General features: G+C 44.8%; 1 protein-coding gene across 2 annotated transcripts; it reads right to left on the bottom strand.

Moving 5' to 3' along the window:
• Positions 1-588: 588 nt before the first annotated feature.
• Positions 589-18,854, bottom strand: SERTAD4 (SERTA domain containing 4). 2 transcript variants are annotated; one of them, XM_075595714.1, is made up of 4 exons: positions 18,536-18,854; positions 11,743-11,928; positions 7,721-7,836; positions 589-1,777 (listed from the first exon to the last, which is right to left on the bottom strand). In XM_075595714.1, the coding sequence occupies exons 2-4, from the start codon at positions 11,909-11,911 to the stop codon at positions 1,040-1,042; spliced, it is 1,023 nt and encodes a 340-aa protein (XP_075451829.1). In that variant the 5' UTR covers positions 11,912-11,928; positions 18,536-18,854; the 3' UTR covers positions 589-1,039. The 2 variants fall into 2 exon arrangements, with proteins under 2 accessions (XP_075451829.1, XP_075451830.1); XM_075595715.1 differs by lacking the exon at positions 18,536-18,854 and adding an exon at positions 12,396-13,063.
• Between the last annotated feature and the right edge of the window lie 7,350 nt (positions 18,855-26,204).

Here is a 26,204-nt window from a genome sequence, read left to right on the forward strand (position 1 = left end):
ATTGCACCAAAACCCCACAGTACCTGTGAAAGGTGCAGGTACAGGTACTCTTGTGAAATGCATCTGTTGCTCTGTACATCAATATGCAGAGCCTGTTACATTTTGATTTTAATTGTGAATAGGTACTCTTGTGATTTTTGTTTTTATGTCCAATGCACATGACCAGCAGGTAACCATATACCAAGAGATTTAATAGCCTCAGAGGTGGCATGTGTGTTGAAATATATATGCTACTGTAGATACATCATAAACCTTTACCCTAATCCAGGGGTGGCCAACTCCAGTCCTCAGGGGCCATCAACAGGTCACGTTTTAAGGTTATCCCTGCTTCAGCACAGGTGGCTCAATCAGTGACTCAGTCATTCTGAGTAACCGAGCCACTATGCTGAACAGGGAAATTCCTAATACCTGGCCTGATTGTGGCTCTTGAGGACTGGAGTTGGCCGCTCCTGCCCGGCCACCTTTTCCTGGTGCGGTGCGAGAATGAGTGACGGGCAGCTTAATGACAAACCACGGCTCTTATATGCTCAATGTATACTGGATATGAACAGGAAGGAAAATTGGCTTTTAATCGTGTGTTAAAAAAAATTAAAAAAAGGAGGTTAGGGTGCTCCAATTGTCCACAATGTTGTAAATGTTTAACCACCGTTACAAAATACAAGTGCTGTATTGGCATGAAGACTGGCCGACTCATGATCACTTTAGGTACTTAAAGCCTCTCCTAATTTAATTAGAAACCCACTGCATACTTATTTGGCTCTACTGAGAACAATCATTGTCAGTATACCCTCTATATGTAGAATCCCTTTCCTCCAAAAGTTCCTTTATGCACAATGTAAGATTGACCTGCCCTCCGTACATTAACCCTTTCAGTGCTAGGGGGCTACTGCCACCCTCCCCCAGCACTGAAGATATGTGAATTGTTTCATAACACCATATAAAACTACAAAAAACAACCTTTTTTTTTTTTTAATATACCTACTGTACGTACCATGACCTTACTTCAGAGTGACAGCACAAAAGTACAACAATGCAGTTCTCACATCTTACTTCCTTTGCTGCTGCAAAGTTTATTACCTGGATGAACCTCTTTTTTCCTGAGAGATTTTTTCCAAGGTTCACTCGCGCTACCCTTTTCATGGCCGCCTGCTGCCACAAAATCACAGAATCGGCCTCTACGCTCAAGGGCGCTGCCCCCGGTTGCCACGTCACAACCAAGGCCGGGGCCACCCCTGGTTTCACTGGTCATGTTCTCGTCACTTAAGTTTGCCTTCTGGTGACTTCTTGGCGATTTGGAATTAGTCACAACCCCCCCGCGGGAAGGTGCCTGGCCGTTCTTCTTGTAAGCAGAGGCATCGCCCATGCCGTAATCCGCTTGGTGGGAGCAACCGGGCGAAGGTAGAGAGCTAGTGGAAGGGCAGGAGGCTGTAGCGTTCCCTCCGTTTGCATTAACAGCGAACGGGATGTTTAGATAGTGGCTGCCGCAGTCTTGGTAAAAACAGCAAGTTTGCAAACTATTGCTCTCCTCCTTGGCAACCCGCAGGCGTTTCCTGTAGGGACAGTCCTGAGGCATGAACCACTCCTGTGCTGAAGGTCCTCCCAGAGAACAGGCAGAAAAACACCAATTATTCTGCAGCAAAATCTCCCCGTGGATCCTTTTCATCAAGTTATTGATAAGGACGGAGCGTCGCAGGAATACTTCTGGGTCATCGATGAATTTTAATTTCTCCAAAGACATATAAAGTACATGGGCCCTCTCTTCAAAGATCGACACGTTCTAAACAGGGGGGGGAAAAGGGGGAATAAAAGCAAAATAAATATGCTTTAAAAGGTGAAGTAAATGGCATACGTGTTCATAACTTATTTTACATAAGTGAATAAATAAAACAAACAAGTAATTTGTTGTTAGATTCACTAGCTGATATAGACCACAAGCAGTTTATTCAATACCTCTGGTACTACATAATTGTCATGCATTCTTATAATCCTGAATGTCAGGTACAGTTTGATTGGAGTGTCGCATTGGGTTTAAAAAAAAATAAAACCCATACCTCTAGCATCATTCTAACGTGTTATTAAATCCTTGATATTCTACTTTAAAACCTTAATTTTATCCTGCCCCTGCTGATCCTGTGTATTGCAAAGTATAATGCAGCTATTCATGTCCCAGGGGTAAGGAAGAGTTAATTATGGAGTTAAGCAAGCAGAATCAGATTCCTTTTTGGTTATTGGGGTGTTCGAGATCAATGGGATGGATATACTAGGACCTTGTGGTGCCCTCAGCAAAATATTGGTTAGCGGTTAAGTGTTAAGTTACGTATGTACTGTAGGTATGGGGCTTTGAGGTTCACAGCTATATTTGGTCATACTACGAAGCAAAGACCCTATAGCACTGAAAGGGTTACTCCGTTGTCTTCAAAGATACAGTACACTTAAGATATGATGTAAAGCTGTAGCTGTCAGCTATTTCTAGACTAAACATATTTCCTGCTTCTTGTGGTAATAGCAGAGAAATTATCTATCATCTCCATTAATTTCACACAGGGACAGTGATAGAAAATAATATAATGCACATTATATCTGGTGTGTTATGCTGCTGTACAATAGAGACTCGTGGTGGTTGCGCATAATACTTTTCTTCACTTCAAAAAGGCTACAGGGTTGAAAATAATAATGAAAAGAAACTAATAGCAAACCAAGCACCTTGCCAGTTTTATAGGGCAAAAAGGACCCATCACAGGTTGGTGGATATCTACCAAGATTACTTTATAAATACAATGCAGCGCATCACTGAGACACTACGCAGTCCATCTGCATCAAATGCAGCTTTATATGTTTGAGACATGGTGGTTCTTACTAACTTGCAAACCAAGGCGTAAAATGATGGAAAGAGAAGACCTGTGTAAAATTATCACAGAGTCAATGTAAATGGCTCAGGATGGACTGGAATGAATGAACACCTTAACTAGTATTGTATTGTATGTCTTTATTTATATAGCGCCATAAATGTACATAGCGCTTCACAGTAGTAATACATGTTGTAATCATATAAATAACAAATAATATAAATAACAGACCATGGGAATAAGTGCTTCAGACATAAAAGTAACATTAAGGAAGAGGAGTCCCTGCTCTGAGGAGCTTACAATCTAATTGGTAGGTAGGAGAAGGTATAGAGACAGTAGGAGGGAATTCTAGTAAGTGCGTCTGCAGGGGGTCAAGCTTTATGTATCATGTGTCCAGGATTATCCACAGTGCTATTCATATGCTTCTTTAAGCAAGTGTGTCTTTAAGGTGGATAGAGAGGGTGCTAGTTGGGTACTGAGGGGAAGGGCATTCCAGAGGTGCGGGGCAGTCAGTGAGAAAGGTTTAAGGCGGGAGAGGGCTTTAGATACAAAGGGGGTAGAAAGAAAGACCGCAAGAGTCGGGATGGTGCATAACGAGAAATTAGGGCTGAGATGTAAGGAGTGGCAGAGGAGTGTAAAGCTTTAAAAGTGAGGAGGAGAATTGAGTGTGAGATGTAGGATTTGATCGGAAGCCAGGAGAGGGATTTCAGAAGGGGAGACGCGGAGACAGATTTAGGAAAGATTAGAGTGATTCTGGCAGCAGCATTTAGTATAGATTGTAGGGGAGACAGGTGAGAGGCAGGGAAGCCGGACAGCAGGAGGTTGCAGTAATCGAGACGGGAGAGAATGAGGGCTTGAGTCAGAGTTTTAGCAGACGAGTAACAGAGGAAAGGGCGTATCTTTGTGATATTGCGGAGGAAAAAGCCTCAAGTTTTAGAAACGTTTTGAATGTGAGAGAGGAATCGAGTGTGACCCCTAGGCAGCGTGCTTGGGCTACTGGGTGAATGATCGTATTTCCAACAGTAATGTTGAAGGAGGTAGTAGGGCCAGGTTTGGGAAGAAGTATAAGGAGCTCTGTTTTTGCCATGTTAAGTTTCAGTCGGCGGATGGCCATCCAGGATGATATTGCTAGTAAGCAATCCCTATTCAACCTTCTGAGGTGTCCCTGGGGTAAAGCTTGCCTAACATCTGAGAAGAATGGAGGAGTTTATTTTAAACATTGAATAAAATATATATATATATATATATAATACTGAGTTAAGTTATGGTGAGTAAAAAAAGTGACAAAAACCCTCCACAGGAAAGCAAATATGCAAATACAACTGTATGCTCATCTGCATGTCTTAGGCAGGTCTGCAACCCCGCCTTTCCCCATTATCACCCAGCATACAGCACTTCCACTGCAGCAAGGGATTCTGGGAAATGACATGCAAATGAGCACAGTGTCACTTTTTGCCTCAAAAACCATTTTTAACATGGTTCCCTATAGGCTTAAGCTTGCTGCATGAACACAGCTTTGAGCACAGCCAGGGTTAAGGTGCATACCCAGAAAACCACCCACAGACAGCTGTTTCGACCTTGATGGGTCTCATCAGTGTGGGGTTGATTTTAACTGGATATGCATAAGAGGCTATGGGATAGGCTATACCATAATACTGAGTTAAGTTATGGTGAGTAAAAAAAGTGACCAAAAACTGATGAGACCCATCAAGGTCGAAACAGCTGTCTGTGGGTGGTTTTCTGGGTATGCACCTTAACCCTGGCTGTGCTCAAAGCTGTGTCCATGCAGCAAGCTTAAGCCTATAGGGAACCATGTTAAAAATGGTTTTTGAGGCAAAAAGTGACACTGTGTGCTCATTTGCATGTCATTTCCCAGAATCCCTTACTGCAGTGGAAGTGCTGTATGCTGGGTGATAATGGGGAAAGGCGGGGTTGCAGACCTGCCTAAGACATGCAGATGAGCATACAGTTGTATTTGCATATATATATATATATATATATATACTGTATATATATATATTTTTTTAAAGTACATTAGTAAAAAGGATTGTGTATACCTCTTCCGATCAACAGCAATATATATATATATACATATACACACACACACACATACATACATACATACACACCATATAAGAAAAAGAGTCTGACAATCACTGGATTTCCAATAAAAAAACTAAAACACTACTTGTTCTGGAAAATATCAAGAATAACGTTAGACTCCAAGGCCTTGAAGGAGATGGAAGAATGCCAAAGATGACATATGAGGTGCCACAGACTAAGATGGAAAAATCCTCTCTCTCATACCTCATAGTAAGTGCTGGTGGGAGCTAGAGCAGAGCAATGTGTGTCTGCCCCATCAAGATTGAAATAAAAAAAAAAAAAAAAAACAGTCCTAAGTAATGTGACACGATCATTCTTCTTTTTAACCCCGTCCCTACCAGAGGTGTGAGCAGTGCATTACACAGCAGCGACGGATTGCATGCATTAGAAAGGAGCAAGGAAAATCTGTTTCTGCTTGAGGCACATTGTTTATACTCGAGGCTGCAGGGCGGTGCCTGCCGTTGTTACATTGAATTCGGAGACTGTGGTTGGTTACTGATGCTGGGACAAGCTGGATTTCGGAAACTAAGATCTCCCAGCCAAGACCACCATATAAAAAGGAGAACTATTCTTTTTGCAGTCGGAACAAAAATTGTCTGAAAACTTTTTTTAGGGACTAAAAATGGAAAAAGGCATTGTTCCATTGTGGCACATGATGGCCAGTGTTTTCTATGTGTGTATAAAGGGGTACACACTTAATTCTGCAGTTCCCTGAATCTTGTAATCAAAAGGGCTCCCCTGAAAACCCACCCAAAATAGCTTCTTGTCTCCAACTTGTCCTTTGAGAATAGGAGACTTTCTGGGGAGCTTCAGAAAAGATCTAGACTGGATAGAAAAAATCCCAGTATGTATACAACATAACTCCTTCAGGGCATGAGCTGCTGTGATTTTTGTCAACATTTTTATTGCTGTTTCGCTCAAGTAATCAACATACTTTAAGTCCCTATATATTTCTCCAAAGAAAAATGTTGGCATTTTGGACCTAGGAGTACAGTATATTGAATCACCCCCTATGTAGCCAATCGCTGTTGGGATTGACCAAAAACACCCATTGACTTGAATTGTATTCAGCGGTTTAGGAATATATTGAATTACCCCTTAACAGGCTGCTAGTTAGATAAATATTAAGGAGAAAACAATGTCACATTTTAGCACCCGTTTAAAGGAATATCTGCCTTGGACAGACAGAAATAAAGAATAAAATGCAGTCACTTTATATGCTTTTTGGGGGGGCGGGGGGGGGGGGCGTCTTTGGACAAAAATAGCAACCTGCAGAGTTTTGTTGCTCTCTGGCGCTAACAATGTTTGCGTCAATTTTTACTAACGCTGTCCTGCACTGCACAATTGCAAAGAGGAACTGTAGTCAGTAACGTAAAGAGCTTGCATCCTCAGTAGTTGATAAAGCTCCAGTTATGCATAATATGGAATCACTTAATAGATAATACTAGAATACTACACATGGTCAGCCATGATAATCCAAGCCCGATTGTTACAGCCGCTGCATATTGTAGGTCCCGTGACATTGAGATGCAGATATCCCATCAGGCAGATGCAGCATAGCAAGGTGCGGTATATCTAAGGGCTGGAAGTCTCCAGTTGAAGCTTCGTAGTTGAGATGGTTATGTATAGAGACCTGCTTTAAAATGTGGCGAAGTAGGACTATAGCCCATCGTTACTAAGCGGAGCGATGTCATAAGACCCCTTCCAGTGCAGGAAGGCATCTTACGGCGGATTCACTTGAATGGGCTGTAAGGCGTCTTCCTGCACTGGAAGGGGTCTTATAGGATAGCATCAGTTAGTAAATATGAGCCCTTATACCCCATTCAACTAGCTGCGTTGGAATGGAATGTGTTTTCTGGCATAGCAACGGTTAATAAATTTCGCCCAAGATCATATGACTAAGCCTAAACCTTGGGGCACCTTGCAGCCCATGCAAGTGAATGAGCAGCAAGATGCCCTACGGCATAACACTTCTTAACCAACATGGCCATTAACCACTTCAAACCAAAAAAACACTTTATCACAATGTACTGCTGTGAACTATAAAAACAGGGATACCAACAATGCAATTAGAAGATTAAAAAAAGTCGTTAATCATTTTTTATTTAATTTCTTAATCCGATGTCTACATTGCATACATATTACTTGGACCAATTAGCTTTCCAGTTGTTACTGTTTTCTGTAATAGAACCTTCTATTTCCCAATGGGGCAAAGCTAAGAGTCACCACCCATTCCCCCGGGTAACTTACCCAGACAAGGAGGAATGAACACCTCCATCCAGGAGTCAATTTGCTGAGGTGCCACAATTAATTTTGGGATGCAACTTTTCTAGTCGTGTCGGTGATTGTCGCCCTCTATTTGCCAATCACTCACGTGCTCAGGAAAGTCATGCCCTAAAATCCACCCAGACACCACATGACTCCTGGTAGGTCAATGCCACTAGCGGGTCTTTTGAGAGGCCCATTACTAGCTATACCAATACCACTACTTGAGACTCGTTTTTTTTTAACCAAAGTTCCCAGCTTCAACCTGGTCCCGTGTCAGTGCAAAACCCACCCTTTCCAAAAATTATATTCTTTGATGAATCTGGTGCGGTTGTTGGCACCACTTCTGCAGCCAGGAGACTTTGGTTAAAAAAAAAAAACTCCTGTTAAATTACAGTTGCTACATACAATACCATAAAACAATAATCTGCAAACTCCTAGAAAGAAAATATTCACTATGATGTATTATAAAATAAATATTGTAAAACAAAAAAAAAAAAACATACTTTATGACTACAGCTGCTGAGTGTCGGGTGAATATCCTCTTCTTCTACATATTTCCTTTTAAAGTATGTGATCTTGGATGTTGTTATTGGATTTGAAATTCCCCTGTAATGTGATTCTGTGGTAATAAATCAGATATGACAGGTGACATGCAGGTTCGCCTGAGGTTCTCCAAACACAATACTTTTTCAGTTCCTAACGGGCAACATAAGAAACTATGCCACACAGTGATTTGTATTTCTGTTCAACACAAGAACATTTTAAAATGATATTAAAATAAATTATACCAAATGTGTCAATCAAACAATGCAGGTCACATATGTTTTAAATATTAACAGGAATGTCACCATTTATCAGAACCTTAGTCAAAATACAGTCTGGCTTTCTTTGTAGATGCACATTGTATGGGCATTTGGAGGCAAGGTCCTACTGTAGTTCTGGGTTTTTTTTTCTAGTTCTCAAGTAGTTTGTAGGCATGTAACCCTCGCTGACAAATCTCAGAGGAATCATTAACATAAGGGAATAGTAACTATATTGGTCCCTTCATTTATGTGCAAAAAAAAAACTATGTACAAAGGCATGCTTTTATTGGACAAACAAATACTTTGCAGTATTTGATCCTCACTGGATCATTGAGTCAGTCTGAGAACACATGACCATCTGGTGACATCTGAAGCACTTGTGCAAATTTGAGTTTAATAACAAAACGGACTCAAAACATTGGTAGACATACACATATAGGTATAGCAGGCGTCATTGCTCCCCCAGAACACCCAACACAGCCAGTTATAATGCAGAACATCACAGCGTTTCTGCAGGACTCAAGTGTTGAAGGACATTTCCTTTCCTATTGTCTGATTTTGCTGCACTTATTGTATTATTATAATTCCCTGTACTGTATTCTTTGTGAAGCGCTGAGTACACTTTTGGCGCTATATAAATAAAGTCATACAATACAATACCAATACCAACGTATGTCACCAAAAGGGGGCAATGAAGCGAATACATCTCTACACAAATTATCACAGTGAGGACTCATCTGATAGAGAGAGAGAGAGACAGACAGACAGAGAAATAGATATCTATATAGATAGATATATACCGGTATATATCAGATGAGTCCTCACTGTGATAATTTGTATACAGTACTGATGTATTCGCTTCATTGCCCCCTTTTGGTGACATACTGTACGTTGGGATTTCCTTCAACACTTGAGTCCTGCAGAAACTCTGTGATGTTCTGCATTATAACTGGCTATGTTGGGTTTTCTGGGGGAGATATATATATATATGTTACTGTACAAACTAAAGCAACTTGCCCCTGTGAAATAAATAAAACCACCACACAACATAAAGCGCACGTGTAAAAGCAACATTCGAGGTCCTACTAACACGTTAAAAACTTTGTAGTACTACCAATGCATATGTACAGTTAATGCATTGTCTTTGGAAGATATAGTAATAAATGACTAAAGGGATTGAACTGTTTTAGTAATATACACACTTTTACAATGAAACCCAAGATCGTTTCCCTTAACAGGATTAGGATCTCTCAAAACTAAGCCCAGTCCCACTACGTTTTAATTGTGCCTTCACTGCTAAATGACAAAGGGTGATATTTACTAAGCCATGCTGTTCCATAAGATGCCTTCCGCAACCACTGGGTTGTCTTAGTGCATAACGCCACTTAGTAAAGTAGGGCCCCCAAATATTAGTATCCATTTGGAAATCAATGATCCTCTGCAGATGTAGAAGTGACCCGCACTTGGCAACTTTGAGCTAAATGGTGTGTGTGAGGTAGATCCCTTCACCCCTGCAAACATGTGAAATGTCCTCGTATATCCCTACTCCAAATAGCAACAAAAGGTACTTAAATGGCTTCAAATAGTTAGGCAGGGCAGAGGGGAGACTCTCACATGTTGCATTTTCCAGGTTTGTGCATGATCACAACATTTCCAGCCGCACAGGCTCTAAGGGATTTTTTATAAAGGACCTTTACCATGCACTTTACAGCAGAAACTACTAATCAGGAAGTGGATTCCCCATAATATTATCCGTTTAGGAATGTGTATTTTTAATCTATATGCACCCGTTTTCTTTTACTCAAGAACACTTATTCTATCAACTGTGATTGCTCTGATTCACCGCTATCGCATGAAAAATAAAACCCCACTGACTTCTAAAAGGCTTTCCGTGCGATGGGCTGTTTGGGAAGCTATCAATAGTTTATAAAATAAGGGCCAATGTATTTATTTGTTCATATACAAATGTCATACATAAACAGGTCACAGCCACTGTCAGCCTGCAATGATGCAATGAGGACCTGCGGGAAATATGCTTTAGGCACAGATCACTAAATGGTGCTATGCCTCAGCTCACGTTACGAAACCCTTCACATGAATGTGCCGTGCAACCTGCAAAGCTTTAGGACTGTGCAGTAAATCTGGACCTTGCTGCCTTAAACAGGTCACTGGTTTATTTATATCCAAGAAGGTTATAAAACAAAATGGGAGAATTTTTTAAAGGGAAAATCTCATTAAAAATAAAAAGGTTATCCAAGTTTTAGTACAGTTGCTGTACCAAAACAGAGCTCTGCGGCTTCCTTTCCTCAAACAAAATTAAAAGTGCCTCCTCCCCTTGGAATCAGATTATATAAATTCCAACGCTACCCCAGAAATCAGAAGATAGGATGGAATTCTGCCTCCCCGGACACAGTGGCCAGCAATCTCCACAGGCAGCCGGAGGGTTAATGCACTAACTTTCCTCTCTTGTAGCCGAAATACTAATAACATAATCATGTTTTCCACGTACAAGCCACATAATATATATATGGTTTTATTTTTCTAAAGTAATCACGGCATCTTTTTATTTACTGTAAAAAAAACTAATAGGTAAAGGTTTGCGGAAAATGTAACGGCGCGATCACAGCTTTGTATATAATATATATATATATATATATATATATATATATATATATATATATATACTGTACACCCATTGGTGACAAAACAGCAGGAGCCATTGAATTACTGCATTGAGTCATCATCGAGTAACATGTGACATCCTTTCATGCCATTGTCTCTGGTTTCCTGCCGCTCATACTTTGTACGTCATCATTTATTTTTTATCAATGGGAAGGAAAAGATAACCATAATTTATTTTTACATGGGAATTCCCCTTTAAATCAAGATTTCTGCAATCTACAGCCCTCTCGGGGGGTGCTAAGGTGAGGCGTAAAGGTTGTGTGTAGAAATTAGATCGGATTGTGCATCTTCCCCCAGTCTTTGTACATCAAAGGGGGTATTTACTAAAGGTCTTCCTGCTTGTAAACTGGGACAAAGTCTGTGCAAAAGAATTGCACCAGATTTACCACCGGTAAAATTGCCATTGCTCTGGGTGAGACTCCTTTTCTTTGATGAATATGGCTCCGTTTTTTTGCCCTACTTTTGCAGACTTTAGTAAATAGACTCCTATAATGCTGTAATATGTCTTCCAACACCAGCAGGTGTCGTACGGCAGAACACTGCTTAGTAAACATGGGCCACTGTGTTTAGATCTTGCCTATCGCTTACCGTACAAAGTGCTGTAAATGATACTTCAGACACATTCATGTCGCCCCCACTATTGAGTGAAATTCTGGGGTGGGGCTGATTTTAGGGACCTTGATCAGAACGGCCGCCCCCAAAGAAGGCCGGAGGAACGGTAATATTAATATTATTATTATTAACAATAATATTACATGTGGGTCAACTGGGGAGGACCAAAAGTGATTTGCCTAATGTAATCAGTGGTTTGGGGTGAAATTGAACGCACAATTTTATGCAGACAAAACCAATACCCTAATTACATTTACATATCAATCAAGCTTAAGTTAGGTTTAAGCAGATGTACCCCCATGGATTACATTCTTCTCAATATAAACCCATTACAGCTACAGGACTTCTCTTTGAAACACAGCAACCAAGGATCAATGCAGCATGCAGAAGTTCTCTCACTGTTTCAACACAAGGAAGCCGACAGGTACCTGCAGGAGTGTCACATAATCTGTGCTCCTGGTGCTGGGCATGACCTGAGGAGCCGTTCGTTTTCTGGTGCTGCTCCGACTCCCAGGCGCTCTGATATTCAGGAATCTCGGGAGTTCCTTCAGAGGCGATGGGATTGCAGAATCTATTCATGGACAGAACCACAGTCATCTCTTATAACCACCAATCTGAAACAAACCCAGGAAAAACATACAGATCAAATTAATATTACACCCAGAAATTATGGGGGGGAAGGCAACAATGCTTAGCGGCGTAATAATAACACGACACAATACCTTATTCAGGCTTCAATGTAAAGTGCTGCTCTTAACTCACTCATAAACTAGACCCGAATTGTAACGTACCATATGTAGGGGTTATTTAGTAATATGTCCCAGCTGCAAAACTGAGGCATAGTCTGTACAAAAGAATTGCACCAGATTTAAATCAGAGGAAAAACTCCCATTGCTCTCAATGGAATGCCTTTTCTTTGATGAATCTATGGCTCTGGTTTTTGCACCGATTTTGCCCTACGTTTGCAGCTGGGAGACTTGAGTAGATAGTCCCGTTAATGTACAGAGGCTAACTTTTTTTATTTTGCAATATTAATGTTGTATTTTTTCCTTGACGATTTGTATTCCTGGTGTCCACTAACCTCTTAGAGATGCCAGGTACAGTGATGAGGGCAGATCGTCTTGCTGAATGGTAACAAAGGACAATTGCTTTAAAAACCAGTGAAAGATTTCTTGCACAGAATCTGTAAATAACAAAAAAAACCTTCTCTTCCCCATTAAAAAAAAAAATTGCCCTGGATTTACTTGCAAGTCCTCTTTCTTTCCATTTGGTCACTTCTTGTCATCTTATCCAAGCAACCACTGATCCGTCTCTCCATCCTCTTTATGAAAACCAGAGAAAAGCTCAGTAGTTTCCACTCGGACTAAACTGGATCTGCCTCCAGTCAAAACACTGGGAGATTAAGACAGAAAATTGGCTTCAGTTTCAAGATGTGAGTTTCAATCCCACAGGAGCCAAGCACAACATGAAGAGAGCAGGCAGAATATTAAACAGGAGCTGGGGCTTCAGAGCCACTCATCCGACTCTCTGCCTCCTTCTCTCTCCCATTACACTTGTCTATTGTGCTGCTTTCTTATTCTCCCTGTTTCACTATTCTCTTCTCATCTCCTTCACCCATTTGTATTCTTCTTCGCTCACCTTCCTTACACCTCCTGCTTTGTCACTCACTTCAATAATAATGTATTTTTACATTACAGGGCTGTACACAGTAAAACAATACCTGCACAATGAATCTCAGCTATGAAAACCTTACTACATGAGGGGTGGTGGGGGGGGGGGGGGGGGGGGGAAGGGATCTGTATGTGTGCCAGATATATAGGGAGATAGTGTGACTCGTGTCAGTAAGCAGGGCCAAGAACTTGAACGCAGCGTTTTCCACTACAAAGACCAGCACAACTGTTCTCATCTGATTATTCATCATTGCCTCCTCTATTTTGTCAGCTCTCTTCTTTATTGTTTAATGATACTGCTGCGTGTTAACCTTCAGCCTCAGCATTTGACTTGTTTTTTTTTTTTTTTAATTACTCCTCATGCAGTTTTTATAACCAAATTGTTTCATGTGTTGTTGATAGCGCGATTGTGTACATTCATACATAACACTGGCAACTACAGACTCGTGGAGTTGCCCTTCCAATTGGCCAGCAACTCCAGCAGAATGGTCAGCAGCCCATGGCAGTGTGTTTTTTCTTTGTATGATATGACCTACGGTTTCTCACGTGGGAGGGGAGCCGCTGTGTACACTCTTGCCTGTTGTGTAAATAATTGTTACATCATTTGAAAGTGGAAACAGGATGTTTTCATTCATTGTTGTTCTCAGTGTTTTGTGGGGGAGATTCCAACTGGACTTGTTAGAATTTGATTTCATTCTGTCCCGGTATGGTTGAGACCATGTTGCATCACTGGAAGCAGCTCCGAACTGTATGGCCTTTGTCAAGTCATTTCAACCCAACGGACTAAAAAGTGGCTTACAGTACATAAAATAAACACTGGATTCACCGATAACACAGCACAACAGAGTATTACAGGCCTAGATGGTCCATAGGATTTAATAGTAATGTTGGCACATGTTACCAGGATATATATCGATATAATAGTAGGGTTGCCGGGTGGCTTCTTCAAATATACTGGGCACAACGGTGAAAGGTGCGACGCACGCACACACCTCTCTCGCCACTCCATGCTGTTTTCCCCTATCCTTGTCCCCCCGCCCCCCCCCACCATTCCAGGCTCCTGACACCTCCTCCTGATTGGCTGCCGCTGGGTAATGCAGCCAATCAGGATGGAGGAAGCTGCCCAGCCTCCTAGCAACAGCCCTGCTGCAATCCTGCGGCCCCCCAAGCTGAACAGATCACTATGTCCAGAAAGGTAATACCAGACACATACATGTCCAGTATTATCTCTCATTGTTTACTGGACAGTGTCCAAATACAGGACAGTCCAGTTCAATACTGGACACCTGGCAACCATATTTACTATGGCAAACCTGGCAACTCTTTTGTGTGTGTGTGTGTGTGTGTGTGTGTGTGTGTGTGTGTGTGTGTGTGTGTGTGTGTGTGTGTGTGTGTGTGTGTGTGTGTGTGTGTGTGTGTGTGTGTGTGTGTGTGTGTGTGTATTTGTTTATAATAAACATGTTTATAAGGATTTTGTAGAATAAAAGTGCACAGAACGAATGCTACTGGCAGGAAAAAAAAATTCTATTTAGAGATGTAACATGGGCTCTGCTTTCTACATAAGAATGGCGCTATTATTATTTTCCCTTTTACAAGTTTCCTTTTAGGGGAAATAAAAGCCAAAAGGTAGGATTCCATGGAAATGACTCAGGGATATTGGCAGCGGCATCCAGAAATTGAGTCCAGCTTTGCAGGAGCCGTAAGAAGAATGGCCCTCCTCATTGCGAAATGAGCGTCTCAGAGGGATTAGGGGGAGTTGTGTCTGTGCACTGCATGTCTGTGAGAAATACACACAGATAACGCGGGATAAAACCCACGCAGCACTGCATGTACACAATCACTCACTCCGAAACAGGAACGTCATGCAATGTAGAGCAGGGCTGAGTATGTCTAAGCACTTTCAACAATTTAAAGGTTTTCTTTCTTCGGGAAACAAAATGATTCACCTGTTAACCTCTTAGAGGACAGAGAGGTTAAAAAAAAAACACAGTAAAATTAACATTAACCCCATTGCTGACATTATAAAGAGATTATCTGCATGATTACACAATACGTCATTTTTATTTTCTGTGGGAAGGGGAGAGGTGCTATGTCAAACGTCCTCAGAAAGATTTAATCACCCTTCAAGTAACAGTTTTACTTAATTGCAGCCTGTTAATAATGAATATGTTTGATATTTCTCCAAGTCTGCTGAATTTTAACACATTAACTACCTACGTCTAACTGTTTGGCATCTCTCCAAGAATGTATTTACCATGTAAACGTTTTGAAAAACAATGCTATAAGAATACTTATATACTTGTTTGCTTAGGCGAAGACTAAATGCACACAGTGATATTGGGCAGATATGCAGAGTTACCAAGAAAACACTACTAATATTACAAGGATGGAGGACCAGGCATCTTTAGCAGGGTTACAAGGTCTAAATACACTCAAAAAGTGCCAACACGCCTTCTACCAAACAGACTATGTTAAAGGCAAACAAAAAAAGAATATCTTAGAATAATATTTCCTAACTCTGTTATTAATAATAATAATAACAATAATAATAACAACAACAACAACTTTATTTCATATAGCCCCTTTCTCCCAATGGGAGATAAGGTGACGAGCCCAAGGTCACAGGGAGCCCATACTGGGAATTGAACCAGGCTCCCCTGATTCAAACTCAGTGTTATTGTTGTTACTCAGAGCTGCTCCTCCCCCTGTACAAGCTGCTTACTGAAGATAGTCTGTGAGGCAATACCTGAACAGGAGGCAGCTAAAACTGACACACGTTACTGGGCTACTTACTAAAGTCTCCTGGCTGCAAAAGCAGGACAAAAGCAGTGCAAAAAACTGAGCCACATTCATAAAAAAGAAGAAGGGATCCCATTGCAAGCAAGGGGAGTTTTTTCCTTGGATAAATCTGGTGTAAATCTTTTGCACAGACTTTGCCCAATTTTGCAGCCGAGAGACGTTATTAAATGTGCTAATTTACACGCCCATGCTCAAAATATGGATACCTAAAGATTAAATCTTGTCCCGGGGAACATATGTGAAACATGTGCATGCGCCCTCAGGTTATACTCCCCCCCCCACCCACGCACCACATCCATGTAACATATGCTTCTGAAACACAGATTAGGACGTATGGGGGCTTTTTATCAACAGAGAAAAAGTGCTGAAGGCAAAAAGTCACGTAAACAGCGAGACACTGTGATGGTGTTAACAAAGACCAATAATTTACTGATGGTATTCCCGCCATTTTCACACGTATGCGGCTGTTTGTTAAAAAATAAATAAATAAAAAGACATGTGCATTGGTTTATAATGTCATATGGAAAAAGCAAGCTGACCACACAGATGATTTTAACCACATGATGTGTCCACCGAAGGAGAGAACACACTGGAAAATAACATTTCAAGAACTGCAGGTTTCTCTGACGGGATTTGAGTAAATTCATTATTCTATGATGGATAAATATAGGAGTTTTGCAGATTTTCAATGTATCTTCCTTACCGTATCCAAGTGATCAGAAAAGTCACGGCTGTAAACTATCCATATTGAATAATATTAGTAAAAGTGTGTGTGGGGAGGGGAGGGGGGGAAATGAATCTTTTTCACCAAATTTCAGATCTGTTTAATATGCTGCCCCCTAATTTCCAAGTTGGGAAACGTACGATTAATGTGATCTTAATAATTTGTCATCTTCACAGGCTGTTAAGAGCTTGACCTGGACTCGTTGGCCACTGGAGAGGTTAAGAACAACCCTGACCATTAAAAGGGCAGTCTCAACCAAGATCAACATGAACTAAGGACACATGTTTAATAGGTTAAATGTGGCTGATTTTAATAAAATCAGACAATATTTTCTTTTTTACATTTCTACGGTAAAGACAAGTTTTGGGTAGGTTGGGGGGAGGGCGTCACAATCTTTATTTGATGTCTTTGGCAAATAATACGGTTGGTCAGTCTTCAATCTCTCATTCATGTCAATTGTTCTTTTTGCCCTGACCTGTGTTTGCAAAGTACAGTAATTATGAAGCCATCATTAGCCAGTGAAATAAACACAGGTTGCTGATATGCTTGCATCCAGGTTTCCCACCAAAAATATTCAATTTTTTTCACAAAATACAAAACAAGTAAAGTAATGACTTTCAGGATGATTGAATTTTTCGAAGCAAATCGAGTACACCGCTACATGGTTTAGAAAAGGATGGGGGGGGGGGTGTCTAAGTGTCTCAAACAGGTTAAAATGGCGTGATTTTAAAGCCACGTGACGCTGCGTAATATATTAAGGTGCTTGACTCAATTTTTCGTGCCAAATTGCGCCACGACAGTTTTGGTGCGTGGTTATAAGAGCAGTTTTGGGAGACCGCCAGACAGATATTTTAATGAAAAGTTGCCCTTATAACTGGCGCAGTTTTGTGTAAAAAAATAAAAATAAATAAGACACCCCCAGGTTTAGGTGCTGTTATCCTCTCTGCTCTTTTGAGATTTGCTCCATAGGTAAGAAGCAGGTTCATGTTTGGGTGAAAATTACAATATTTTGATAGATATCCCCCAAATGTTTATTTTTTTTACCTGCCTCTTTAACCACTCATTTATGAGTCCTCAAGGGCCACCAGCAAGTCATGTTGCTTAAGCACAGGTGGCTCAGTCAAGGCCAACTGTGCTGAAGATGGAATATCCTGAAAACCTGACCGGTTGGTGGTCCTTGAGTACTGGAGTTGCCCACCCCTGGTCTAAAGTCTTCATCTGTTGCTGTCCGCCACCCCCTTATCTGTTCATCTAGTGTAATGCATTTGCAATTTCAAGTTCTCACATCCTCTTGGTTTCCCTATGAAATCTCACTACTTATTGTAATGATGCAAAACAGGTACTGGTTGACCCTGTCCCTTGTTAATACTGAGCCAAGTGGTCACCACTACTCAATACCCAAAATGACCTCCCTCACAGCTGGCAATCATTGTGCTCCTTGCTGGGAACAGGCTGATCCTTTCTTCCCCTCTGCCTGAGGCTGTTTTTTTGACCTGATCTTACAAGCACAGACATGATCCTTCCTGCTGCAGGGTCATATGCTTCTTTCTCAAACAGACAACAATGAGTATTCCAAAAACAGACAGCAATTAGGCAGGTAAGAAGACCTCCACTATCACACACCACTGTGCATGCAATCAGCCTCCACAATACCCAGTGCAGGCTCACCCAGCCCTGGCACCCATCATGTTGGCATGAAACAGATCAGGGCTGAGCTTACCCCTGCTGGGTCAGTAGTAATGAGTTAGTTACCCATCTCCTCCTCACACATCTCTGCTGCAAAGTATCCAGGATTTCTATGCATAGCAATGTGCATTCCCCCCCCCCCCCCCCCCCCCCCAATACTGTTCTCTTTCAAACGGAAAAGCCTCACTATATGGATCCCATCTGCAAATTAGTCATCAGATCCCAGGGTGTGAAGCAAATTAACTTTGCATGGATATTTGTGGGGGTCTAATCCTTCCATGCACACGTCTTTCACACCCACTGCAACCTCAATACTAGGGGGAAGCGCATCACCTTACTTACCAGTACTGTGCCCAGTACAGAAGCCTCGCACTGATCGATATATCGGTCACAGAGAAGAAATCCCCAATCCCTTCCTGGCATCTGTGATATCCAAGGAGCTGTGTGCACTCTGACTTCCCCCAGCTTCTCCAGACGGTTATGGTAATGATGGGTTCAGTCTAGCAACGAGCGTGTGAAACCAGTAAATCCTGTTTTTTTACATTTCCCTGTGGATTTCAGAGGAGAATTTCCAGTTGTGCCCCCAGGGTTAGAAAGCGAATATGACAACCGCATGTCCTGACTTCTTTCCCCATCATGCACATTGCTCCCCACTCACTGCTGGCTCCCTCCTCTCCCTCTCCCTCCTCCTCCTCCTCCTCCTCCTCCCACCCTGCAGACCTGAGGTGTGCTGCTGGGGCTGGTACTGCTGGTACTGTTGGTACTGCACCACTAAAAACACAAACTTTCACTTCCTTCCTTTTTTTTTTTTAGGGATCTATGCCAATATATTTAGGCTAGAAAATTTGAAAAAGAAAGTTCTTTTGCTGTCCTTTAAATAAAAGAAGAAGAAAGATGGTAGGCTTAAAGAATACAGTGTTTTCACATACTGGAGGTAGGGTAGTTAATAGTTTATAGGTTTAGTAATAATTATAATCAAAAATGAATAGACGATACAGTTCTGTGGCAAACGAAATGCATTTATTTGTGCGAGCTTTCGAGATACACTGATGTCTTCTTCCAACGTTAATAATTATATAGACATATTTATATAGATAGTAAGCTGCAGCACGCCAACTTCATTGGTTATCTGCCCGGGTGCTGCAAATGGTTTTAGATGATATATTTATGGATTCAATAAATTCACGTTTGCCGTGATGAAAGTCATGTGAGTGCCAATACTTCTATGAAGATATATATATATCTATAGCTCCTTTTATAGTATTTACTCTTATCTCATTTGTAAAATATATAGATGTAGGTATCAGTACCGTGTTAGCCGAGCTTTAATAAGCAAAAACGAATAGATGATACCGTTCTGTGGCTAACTAAATGCTTTTCTTTGTGCGAGCTTTCGAGATATACTGATCGCTTCTTCCGGCGGTGTTACAATGGATAAAGCATGAGAGGTTTTTTTTTTTAAACAGTGCATCTTGGAATGTATCTGTGACTGAAGCCTATCCCTCCCCCTGTGCAGTATGCGATTTATGACTTAAGGTGTTAAATGGTCCATGAATGTTAGTGATGTAAGGGTATGTGTGTGTGTGTGTGTGTGTGTGTATAAATTTATAAAGCGCCCACAGTGTATACAGCGCTTTACAAAAGGTGTGTGTGGAGTGGGAGTGTATACCAATGGTGTGGGTAGGTGTAGAAATGTAAGAGGGTGTTGCATAACTATTAGTGTGTGTAGATACTATGTGGTCCCAATTGGTATATAGTGATATAATTAAATTGTACATTAGTATGTGTAAGAGACAGCTGTGTGTACATTCATTTAGCGCAGTATGCATAGACATGGCCTTTAGCACTCATGGGAAGAGAGTTCTCTTATGTCAGGGTAGTGACTCATGAAACTGCGGTCTCGGTTTTGGCCACCGCTAAGTGTCCCGAACAGTTGCATAAATTTGTATTCATGCACCCGTCTCTCTTTCGGTGTTCTAAGATTACCTTTGAGTCTCCCAAATGTTTTCCTAGAAATATGCATTTTTCCTACTTTGTCCCTGAAAATATTTCCCAAATCCCAGTGCAAAGCAATTTACGTTTTAGAAATCTCCAGCTCTTTCATTCCAAATCCTTCAACTATTGGTAATTAATAATTAATTACAATTATTTAGGTTTATTCAGATATTAATAATCACTTATTTGAGTGCAGGAATGGGACACCTCCGCCACAGGCGGTTAGCCGCAGGTTTTAGGCTTTTTTAGGGTTAGGGGTTAAGATTGGTCGGCTAGGGTTTTTAGTGTTTAGAGGCTAAGGTTAGAATTAGGGACTACATTTGGGAATAAATGGGTTAGCGATTAGAGTTAGGGGTCAGGTCCTAGGCTGCAGTTATCGGCGTTACCCAAAATGTCCCGGAATCACCCAGACTCAGGGTTGCCACCTTCTGTTAAATGATAACCCGGAGGTAATTTTTTTTAAAGGGTTTTTATTGTATTTGAAACGGGTATTCCCTCCTGTCTGACCCACGCAGTCTCACATTGGCCCGTGTGGTCTAACCGGTCCCCATTACGTGATCGTGTATGGTGGTGCACCTGCAAGTAACAGGACTCCTGAGTCTCCCGCTTGATGGTATTAGGGGATGTCATCAGGACAGGTAGCTGAGGTAGTGGGTGCGAGTCCAACTTACATCATGTGCAGCGCCTCCACCTCATCAGGATCTATGCTTCCGCAGGGAGCTGGTCCTGGTGAGGAACTCCTTCTCGGTGGTGACTGCCACTGTAGAGTAATCTCACACTCACACAGTGGGGGTATCTTTAACAAGGGCATCTTTATTGACGATCTTACTGTAGTAGACTGCCCCATGCAGCTTTCAGCTCTAGCCGCACATTTCTCCGTGCTGTCCCTTTGCCAGGTACTGCCCTCCTAATTGGAGTGGGATCCCCTCTCCCCGTAGAGAGATCACCCCTGTGCCAGGTCCCTGGACACAGTGTGGCCTTGGCAGGCTTGATCTGGAACTAGTGCCCTTAGTTACGGCACTAGGGTCACAAAGCTGTCCTGCAATCCCTTTCACAGGAGCCAAACACTACAGCAACAACAACTCTCACTTAACAGTGTTGTGCCTTATATACCTCAGGGGGCAGGCACATCTCTGATGTCACTATCCAGGGACTCAGAGCATGCAGCCACTCCCATCCATACATAGGGCACCTCACCAGGGTGTGAGGGAAAACCTCCATAACTACTGCTCTCATTCCTGTACTTACCAGGGTTTACTGCCAACAGGGAAGATGTCTGCAGTCCATTATTATGCATGGCTACATATTTATATATTTAACTCTTCCCTTATCCGGTGGCGGCGGCATCATCCGGAAGCATCTCCCCTCAAGATGGACCGCAACGTCAAATGGTGTGGTGTTGCCATGATGGGACGCGATGTCACGGGGCCAATGCGACGTCATGTTGCCATGACAATGGGACGCCTCATGGCACCATCACGTAACGTCCTGTTGTAATGACAACACGACGCCATTTGACGTTTCGGAGCCATCGTGCCGGAACCATGCAGGGAGAGATGCCGCCGCTGGAGAAGGTCAGAGCTTAGGCCCCGCACATATCCCTGCACCAAACATCCCAGACGGCCCTACAGTAACCCGGAGATTTAAAATCTCAACCCATAGCCCAGAGATACCTAGCCAAAACCCGTAGTGTTCTCGTCAAACCCTGTGTGGTGGCAACCCTGCTTAAACTCCGTGTGTCATCTGCGACGGCAAAGTGCCCTGGCGGTCAAAAGGCTAACGGTATAGAGCCAGTAAGACAATGAACAACAAAACATCAAACCATCAAATATGCACAGCAGTTTTAAGCTTCTGAAAACACTTAGGGCCTTTATTCTAAAGCCACCAAAGCTGCTGTTTGAGCCGTTCCTGGTAAAAAAAAAAAAAAATCCTCATGACTTCAATAGAGATTTTCGCCTGAAAACGGCCTGACCTGTCGCTTCTGTGGATATAGAATTATCAAACATACAGAACCCCTATAAGCTGATATTGAACCCAAAATAACCACAACATATATATATGAGTATAAGTTTCAAAGAGGAGTACTACTGAGCATGGCAATATATATTTAAAACCAGAGACAGAACATGAAACACAGACAGAGCTCAGTGCTACATCCATTGACACAAATACATGGCACAGTGCCTATATATATATATATATATATATATATATTTTTTATTTTTATTTTATTTTTAATAAAATGGTCTTTTAGTTTAACTCTTTGGCCAAAGTGTCGTAAGCCCTAGAGCCCCTCCAAGGCAGACCACGTCTCAAGGGTCCTAACACTAATATAAATTCAATAACCTGTACATTACCAGGAAGAAAGATTTGTAATAAATCTGTCAAAATTAGTTGCATAGTTTTAAGTCTGATTGAAGCTCTTATTAACTAACCTGTGTAATACCAGGAAAAGCACTCTGTATTAGATTTGTCGCAATCAAACTGCATGCAAGTTCCCATGAGTGTGGAAGGTGATAGATATAGATGGATGATGGATGATGGTGATGGATATAGAATTATCCCCTAAATAATTCAAATCTCTTTTTTAGCTGCATTTAAAAAAAAAAATTCTTGCAGGTTTCTTGAACTGCTTTTAGTATTTTATAAGCCTTTCAGTTCCAAGTACATAGCAGTATAGACTTACACGTTTGTGGACGCATTTAGGGTCACAAATGAACTCGCATGACTCCTGGAATTTGCTAGCTTTTCTTAAACTACTTTAACCCTTTCAGTGCCAGTTGATTGGGCCACCTCCGTGAGCACGGACAGCCGCCACCCCCGGGACTTCCGCATCATGTGACCGCTCTTCAGGGTAATCACATGATGCATTTTCTGTTACCACTGTTGGGCCAGATGTGACAGGGAGCGGCCCCCATCAGTCTGGTACGGGATGAGCGGGACCCCACTGTCAGTGTGGTATGGTATGGGTGCGACCCCCCACCAGTGTGGTATGAGGTGGGCGGGACCCCCTGTCAGTGTGGTACGAGGTGGGCGGGACCCCCGTCAGTGTGGTACGAGGTGGGTGGGACCCCTCTCAGTGTGGTACGAGGTGGGTGGCACCCCGTCAGTGTGGTACGAGGTGGGCAGGACCCCTGTCAGTGTGGTACGAGGTGGGCAGGACCCCTGTCAGTGTGGAACGAGGTGGGCAGGACCCCTGTCAGTGTGGTACGAGGTGGGCGGGACCCCTGTCAGTGTGGTACGAGGTGGGTGGGACCCCTGTCAGTGTGGTACGAGGTGGGTGGCACCCCTTCAGTGTGGTACGAGGTGGGCGGGACCCCCCGTCAGTATGGTACAAGGTGGGCGGGACCCCCCGTCAGTGTGGTACGAGGTGGGTGGGACCCCTGTCAGTGTGGCACGAGGTGGGTGGGACCCCCGTCAGTGTGGTACGAGGTGGGCGGGACCCCCGTCAGTGTGGTACGAGGTGGGCGGGACCCCCGTCAGTGTGGCACGAGGTGGGTGGGACCCCCGTCAGTGTGGTACGAGGTGGGCGGGACCCCCGTCAGTGTGGTACGAGGTGGGCGGGACCCCTGTCAGTGTGGAACGAGGTGGGCGGGACCCCTGTCAGTGTGGTACGAGGTGGGCGGGACCCCTGTCAGTGTGGTACGAGGTGGGCGGGACCCCCTGTCAGTGTGGTACGAGGTGGGCGGGACCCCTGTCACTGTGGTACGAGGTGGGCGGGACCCCCGTCAGAGTGGTACGAGGTGGGCGGGACCCCCGTCAGTGTGGTACGAGGTGGGCGGGACCCCCTGTCAGTGTAGTACAAGGTGGGCGGGACCCCCGTCAGTGTGGTACGAGGTGGGCGGGACCCCTGTCACTGTGGTACGAGGTGGGCAGGACCCCCGTAAGTGTGGTACGAGGTGGGCGGGACCCCTGTCACTGTGGTACGAGGTGGGCGGGACCCCTGTCAGTGTGGTACGAGGTGGGCAGGACCCCTGTCAGTGTGGTACGAGGTGGGCAGGACCCCCCGTCAGTGTGGTACGAGGTGGGCGGGACCCCCCGTAAGTGTGGTACGAGGTGGGCAGGACCCCTGTCAGTGTGGTACGAGGTGGGTGGGACCCCCCGTCAGTGTGGTACGAGGTGGGCGGGACCCCCGTCAGTGTGGTACGAGGTGGGTGGGACCCCCCGTCAGTGTGGTACGAGGTGGGCGGGTCCCCCCGTAAGTGTGGTACGAGGTGGGCGGGACCCCCGTCAGTGTGGTACGAGGTGGGCGGGACCCCTGTCACTGTGGTACGAGGTGGGCGGGACCCCCGTCAGTGTGGTACGAGGTGGGCGGGACCCCTGTCAGTGTGGTACGAGGTGGGTGGGACCCCCGTCAGTGTGGTATGAGGTGGGCGGGACCCCCTGTCAGTGTGGTATGAGGTGGGCGGGACCCCTGTCAGTGTCGAACGAGGTGGGCGGGACCCCCGTCAGTGTGGTATGAGGTGGGCGGGACCCCCGTCAGTGTGGTACGAGGTGGGCGGGACCCCCGTCAGTGTGGTATGAGGTGGGCGGGACCCCCTGTCACTGTGGTACGAGGTGGGCAGGACCCCCGTCAGAGTGGTACGAGGTGGGCGGGACCCCCGTCAGTGTGGTACGAGGTGGGCGGGACCCCCGTCAGTGTGGTACGAGGTGGGCAGGACCCCCTGTCAGAGTGGTACAAGGTGGGCGGGACCCCCGTCAGTGTGGTACGAGGTGGGCGGGACCCCCGTAAGTGTGCTACGAGGTGGGCAGGACCCCCGTCACTGTGGTACGAGGTGGGCAGGACCCCCGTCACTGTGGTACGAGGTGGGCAGGACCCCCCGTCAGTGTGGTACGAGGTGGGCGGGACCCCCTGTCAGTGTGGTACGAGGTGGGCGGGACCCCCTGTCAGAGTGGTACGAGGTGGGCGGGTCCCCCCGTAAGTGTGCTACGAGGTGGGCAGGACCCCCGTCACTGTGGTACGAGGTGGGCAGGACCCCCGTCACTGTGGTACGAGGTGGGCAGGACCCCCCGTCAGTGTGGTACGAGGTGGGCGGGACCCCCGTCAGTGTGGTACGAGGTGGGCGGGACCCCCGTCAGTGTGGTACGAGGTGGGCGGGACCCCCGTCAGTGTGGTACGAGGTGGGCAGGACCCCCTGTCAGAGTGGTACAAGGTGGGCGGGACCCCCGTCAGTGTGGTACGAGGTGGGCGGGACCCCCGTAAGTGTGGTACGAGGTGGGCAGGACCCCCGTCAGTGTGGTATGAGGTGGGCGGGACCCCCGTCAGTGTGGTACGAGGTGGGCGGGACCCCCGTCAGTGTGGTATGAGGTGGGCGGGACCCCCTGTCACTGTGGTACGAGGTGGGCAGGACCCCCGTCAGAGTGGTACGAGGTGGGCGGGACCCCCGTCAGTGTGGTACGAGGTGGGCGGGACCCCCGTCAGTGTGGTACGAGGTGGGCAGGACCCCCTGTCAGAGTGGTACAAGGTGGGCGGGACCCCCGTCAGTGTGGTACGAGGTGGGCGGGACCCCCGTAAGTGTGCTACGAGGTGGGCAGGACCCCCGTCACTGTGGTACGAGGTGGGCAGGACCCCCGTCACTGTGGTACGAGGTGGGCAGGACCCCCCGTCAGTGTGGTACGAGGTGGGCGGGACCCCCTGTCAGTGTGGTACGAGGTGGGCGGGACCCCCTGTCAGAGTGGTACGAGGTGGGCGGGTCCCCCCGTAAGTGTGCTACGAGGTGGGCAGGACCCCCGTCACTGTGGTACGAGGTGGGCAGGACCCCCGTCACTGTGGTACGAGGTGGGCAGGACCCCCCGTCAGTGTGGTACGAGGTGGGCGGGACCCCCTGTCAGTGTGGTACGAGGTGGGCGGGACCCCCTGTCAGTGTGGTACGAGGTGGGCAGGACCCCCTGTCAGAGTGGTACAAGGTGGGCGTGACCCCCTGTCACTGTGGTACGAGGTGGGCAGGACCCCCTGTCAGAGTGGTACGAGGTGGGCGGGTCCCCCCGTAAGTGTGCTACGAGGTGGGCAGGACCC

This window comes from Ascaphus truei, chromosome 4 (assembly GCF_040206685.1).
Source record: "Ascaphus truei isolate aAscTru1 chromosome 4, aAscTru1.hap1, whole genome shotgun sequence".
NCBI lineage: Eukaryota > Metazoa > Chordata > Amphibia > Anura > Ascaphidae > Ascaphus > Ascaphus truei.